General features: G+C 35.0%; 1 protein-coding gene across 1 annotated transcript; it reads right to left on the bottom strand.

Annotated features, from left to right (window-relative positions):
* Positions 1–794: 794 nt before the first annotated feature.
* Positions 795–4,910, bottom strand: LOC132746238 (vesicle transport protein USE1-like; the record flags this gene model as incomplete). The annotated part of the gene is given in 2 exon segments (XM_060735320.1): positions 795–1,083; positions 4,735–4,910. Coding segments are annotated over 2 exon segments (353 nt in total), but the record flags the coding sequence as incomplete, so codon positions are not given.
* Between the last annotated feature and the right edge of the window lie 325 nt (positions 4,911–5,235).

The raw sequence follows: 5,235 nt of genomic DNA, 5'->3' as shown, positions 1-5,235 counted from the left end.
TCATTATACATAAGTACATCTACACAGGATGAATGAATATATAAATTATATATACTTCAATAGAGATACATAATAATAATTAATTTATCATCAATTAATAAATAAATATAAGTGCATAACAATTACATTTGTTCTTAGATTTTAATTGTTTCTATTAATTGTGCATTTATTTTTCTAACTTTATTAGGGTAATATATGATAATGAACAACAAAAACAGAAACAAACAAACCTAAACAAGTCTGCAAGTATTTAGACTAGATTATCTTTTTATATAATTGAAATGGTATGCATAAGGGTACAGTATATTTTTCTATATTATCATTTAACTTAAGTTTGGAATTTAAAAAAAAAAATTAATAAAAAAAAATCTACTTGATCTTACTATATTTGATTTCTTCTTTTCATGCTGATTAATTTGATACCCAATATGAACATATAATTTTTTGAAGAATGGCAGTTATGATTTTTTTAAACATTTTTCATGTTTTGGCACTTAGATTTTTTTTTGCATATCCATCCAATCACTTTTAATAAAAATTTCTAAGTATGAGCAATGAAGTTGACCATGGACAATGTCCACATTAGACATAGTTTTTTTGTACTATGTCCATGAACATTTTTATATTCCCTGGACGCTGTCCATGTAATTCATGGACATTGTCCATGTTATCCATGTTGTTAGTATGGACACTGTCCATTCACTTGACTTATCCATGTATTTCCATGCTCTTTCCATGGATATCCATGGATATCCATGGTCATTTTAAGGCTGTCCATGGACAATCTGTAGCCGGGCGTTAAACATGTTTTTACATATCTAACATAATTTCTGGTAAGCTCTTTTCTCGATTTAACATAAGCCATCAATATTGCACAGTTTGTGTATACAAGGTAGAAGACGAATATCATGACTTTGGAAACAATCGCATCAGAACCACCATCCAGAGAAATGTCAAGGTCACAAGTACAAGCATGATCCAAATCCACCAGCTGCATGATTTTGTCTTTGCCTCAAGTCTTTGACTCTCTCTTTGTAAGTTAGAGTAATTTTTGTCTGCTAATTTATTGGTGTCACCAATTTTCTGAAGGAAGAAAAACAATTTTATAAATAATAAACATACATTACAAAAGAAAGGTTATGTAGCACATGTACGCAGCTGATACTGTTATGATATATAATTATATGCAATTTACCATCAAATGCTCTTAAATCAATAAAAAACTAGAACTGTGTCCAAAGGACAGGGATGCCCCCACTGACAACATGTATATGGTATATAGTGAAAAAATCAACAAAGGGTCATAATTCTGTTAAATTTGGTCGCAGCAAAAATTCCTTCCTTTACTACAATCTACACATTAAGGTTGTTCATCCCTGGAAGTTTAAGCAAAATCTGCCATTCGGTTTAAGAGGAGTTGCGTTCACAAAATTTCTATATGGTATATAGTGAAAAAATCAACAAAGGGCCATAATTCTGTTAAATTTGGTCGCAGCAAAAATTCCTTCCTTTTCTCCATCTACACATTAAGGTTATTCATCCCTGGAAGTTTAAGAAAAATCTGCCATTTGGTTTAAGAGGAGTTGCGTTCACAAAATTTCTATATGGTATATTGTGAAAAAATCAACAAAGGGCCATAATTCTGTTAAATTTGGTCGCAGCAAAAATTCCTTCCTTTACTACAATCTACACATAAAGGTTGTTCATCCCTGGAAGTTTAAGCAAAATCTGCCATTTGGTTTAAGAGGAGTTGCGTTCACAAAATTTCTATATGGTATATTGTGAAAAAATCAACAAAGGGCCATAATTCTGTTAAATTTGGTCGCAGCAAAAATTCCTTCCTTTACTACCATCTACACATTAAAGTTGTTCATCCCTGAAAGTTTAAGCAAAATCTGCCATCCGGTTTAAGAGGAGTTGCGTTCACAAGATTTTGGGACGTACTGACGGACAGACGTACGGACGGACGGACGGACAAGTGCAACGCTATATGCTCCCACTTTGTGGGGGCATAACAAGGGTGCCATAGTCACAAAATACGCCCGTTTACGAAAGCTTTAGATGTTGATGGGGGCATTATGGATAAGTGTTATCTAGCAAGCAAGTTTTTATTCTTGGCACTATGTTGTTAAATGAACCTTAAAACAAATCAGTAGGGAAGATATGCACAGGATGTGTGACCTTGACCTTGGTCGCAGGGACCTGAATTTTATGCACGGCACTCAGCCTCACAATGATGAACATTTGTGTCAAATTATATTGAAATCCCTCTATGCATGTAGAAGTTTTGCTCCAGACAAGTGTTTTTCTATGAGCTCTAACTGTGACCTTCACCTTTGACCTAGAGACTTGGTTCATGTGCAGGGCACTACGTCTCATGGTGGTGAACATTTCTATAAAGCAACATTAAAATTCCTCCATGCATGTAGAAAATATGCTCCGGACAAAATCTGGATATTTAATCATCTCCAGTGACCTTGACCTTGCAAATATTAACCTAAATTAAATGTGTCACACCTGTAGTCATGATAGTTACCATTTGTGCTACAATCCATCAATAAATGGTCCCTATACACATCTTCAAATTTTTATCTGAACTTTGACCTCTATGTGTAACCTTGACTTTGGTCGCAGGGATCTGAATTTTGCGTGCGACACTCAGCCTCACAATGGTGAACATTTGTGCCAAGTTATATTGAAATCCCCCTATGAATGTAGAAGTTTTGCTCCGGACAAGCGTTTTTCAATGAGCTCTAAGTGTGACCTTGACCTTTGACCTGGAGACCTGGATCATGCATGGAGCAATACACATCATGGTGGTGAACATTTCCATAAAGTATTATAAAAATTCTTCCATACATGTAGGAGATATGCTCCAGACAAAATCTGGATATTTCACCATTTTTAGTGACCTTGACCTTGCATATATTGACCTAAAGTACATGTGTCACAGCCGTAGTCATGATAATGACCATTTGTGTTACAATCCCTCAATAAATGATGATTAAATCTTCCCTCTACACATCTTCATATTTTTATCTAAACTTTGACCTGTATGTGTGACCTTGACCTTGGCTGCAGGGACCTGAATTTTGTGTGCGACACTCCGCCTCACAATGGTGAACATTTGTGCCAAGTTGTATTGAAATCCCTCTATGCATGTGGAAGTTTTGCTCCGGACAAGCATTTTTCAATGAGCTCTAAGTGTGACCTTGACCTTTGACCTAGAGACCTAGTTCATGTGCGTGACATGGCTTCTCATAATGGTGAACATTTCTATGAAATTTCATTAAAATCCCTCCATGCGTGTAGGAGATATGCTCCGGACAAAATCTGGATATTTCATCATGCTTTAGTGACCTTGACCTTGTATATATTGACCTAAATTATATGTATCACAGCCATAGTTCTTGATAATGACCATTTGTGTTACAATCCCTCAATAAATGATGACTAAATGGTCCATATACACATCTTCATATTTTTTATCTGAACTTTGACCTCTATGTGTGACCTTGACCTTGGCCAACAAGGACCTGAATCTTGCGCGCGACACTCCGCCTCACAATGGTGAACATTTGTGCCAAGTAATATTGAAATCCCTCTATACATGTGGAAGTTTTGCTCCGGACAAGTATTTTTCAATGAGCTCTAAGTGTGACCTTGACCTTTGACCTAGAGACCTGGTTCATGTGTGCGACACTGCTCCTCATTAGTGTGAACATTTCTATGAAGTTTCATTCAAATCCCTCCATGCATGTAGGAGATATGCTCCGGACAAAATTGGACGAGAGGGAAGCCCCCCCGATCCCGCCCGCCCGCCCGCCCGCCTGCCAGGGGCGTTCCCATAATACGTCCCGTTTTTCAAACGGGCGTAAAAAAATCATAATGTTATGTAACTATGGAAATATATACATGTATATATGTTTTAAACACTATTAAACATAGCAAATCATTTACCTGATGAAATCAATATTCTAAATTAAAGTAAACCATGATGTTAATATTATACATGTAAATATATACATGTATACATGTGTATTTCAGTATCTAAAATAAACCACAATACTTATCTAGTACTCTGATTTCTAGATAGAACTGTGTCTGTATGGGTTAAGCTTCTGAATATTGAATTCATTATTATCTAATCATGAAACATGATTTCTTGGATGTAAGACATGACATATTGCTTTTTATATACAATGCTGAAATAAGTGAGATCCTGTTATATTTTATCATAACATCATTTCAATGTATATGAACTCCAACTTTACTTCATAATATGGATAGATACATGAATCTATATATTTAAAAGAAGTAAAGTAACTGTTTTGTGGTTAAGGTGATGTGAAAATATGTAAATTTAGATCTGTCAGACATCTGAACAACCTAACCAGATTCTAATGCAAAAATTATCCATTTAATTTATTTTGCTAATGAACTCCCATAATCTATTAACTGGACATTTTAAAGTTCAAATCCAGCTAAATCAAATGCATAAACCAAGCAGGATAATGGTGAAAATTAACCAGTACCCTGGAACCTTAAGTTATCAGCCTTCCCCAACAGTACAGAGACAGACCAACCTGCACATTCAAGCAATCTGACCATGCTCTACATTGCAGCTTGATACCCCAAAATTTATAATGGACAGGTCTAAAGATAGAATCTGGTCAAATCCATTCAAGACATTCAGGGGGTCAAAAAAAAGAGACGACTGTTACGTAGTCTTACCTCTATATCTTTTTTAACAATAGAACTTGAGGCTACTGCAAAGTCTTTTAGGTTTAGAGTATGGCTGAGTAATTCTTCTGCTAGTCTTTCCTGAACTTTCCGTTGTTGTTTTAACACAGCATCAATATCTCCATCTTCTTGTGTACGCCTTTGTCTCACACCGTTACTTGTTGGATCTGAAATAAGTTAACATTTTGGGATCATTTATTGTAAAATTTGCATAAGAAGAATGACAGTTGTTCTTAACAAAATATACAAACAAATACTAAATGTACCCTTTTCCCTGCAAAACTGTAAGACAGACACCTGAAGTGTACAACAATACTACTTTGCCATATTTTCTTTTATGACCATTATATTTGTTATCAACATTGGTTACTGTAAATTTTTAAGCAACAACAAATGACTTAGAAATTTAAACAATGAAGATACCACTATGAAAATAAGATGTTCTGATTGTCGCAAATCGCCGATATCAGTTAACTGTTATGTAAAAAATTT

Source organism: Ruditapes philippinarum, unplaced genomic scaffold (assembly GCF_026571515.1).
Source record: "Ruditapes philippinarum isolate M1 unplaced genomic scaffold, ASM2657151v2 ctg23628_1_1_1_1, whole genome shotgun sequence".
NCBI classification, from domain to species: domain Eukaryota; kingdom Metazoa; phylum Mollusca; class Bivalvia; order Venerida; family Veneridae; genus Ruditapes; species Ruditapes philippinarum.
Note: the sequence above shows the minus strand (reverse complement) of the source record. Positions and strands in the feature narration are given on the sequence as shown.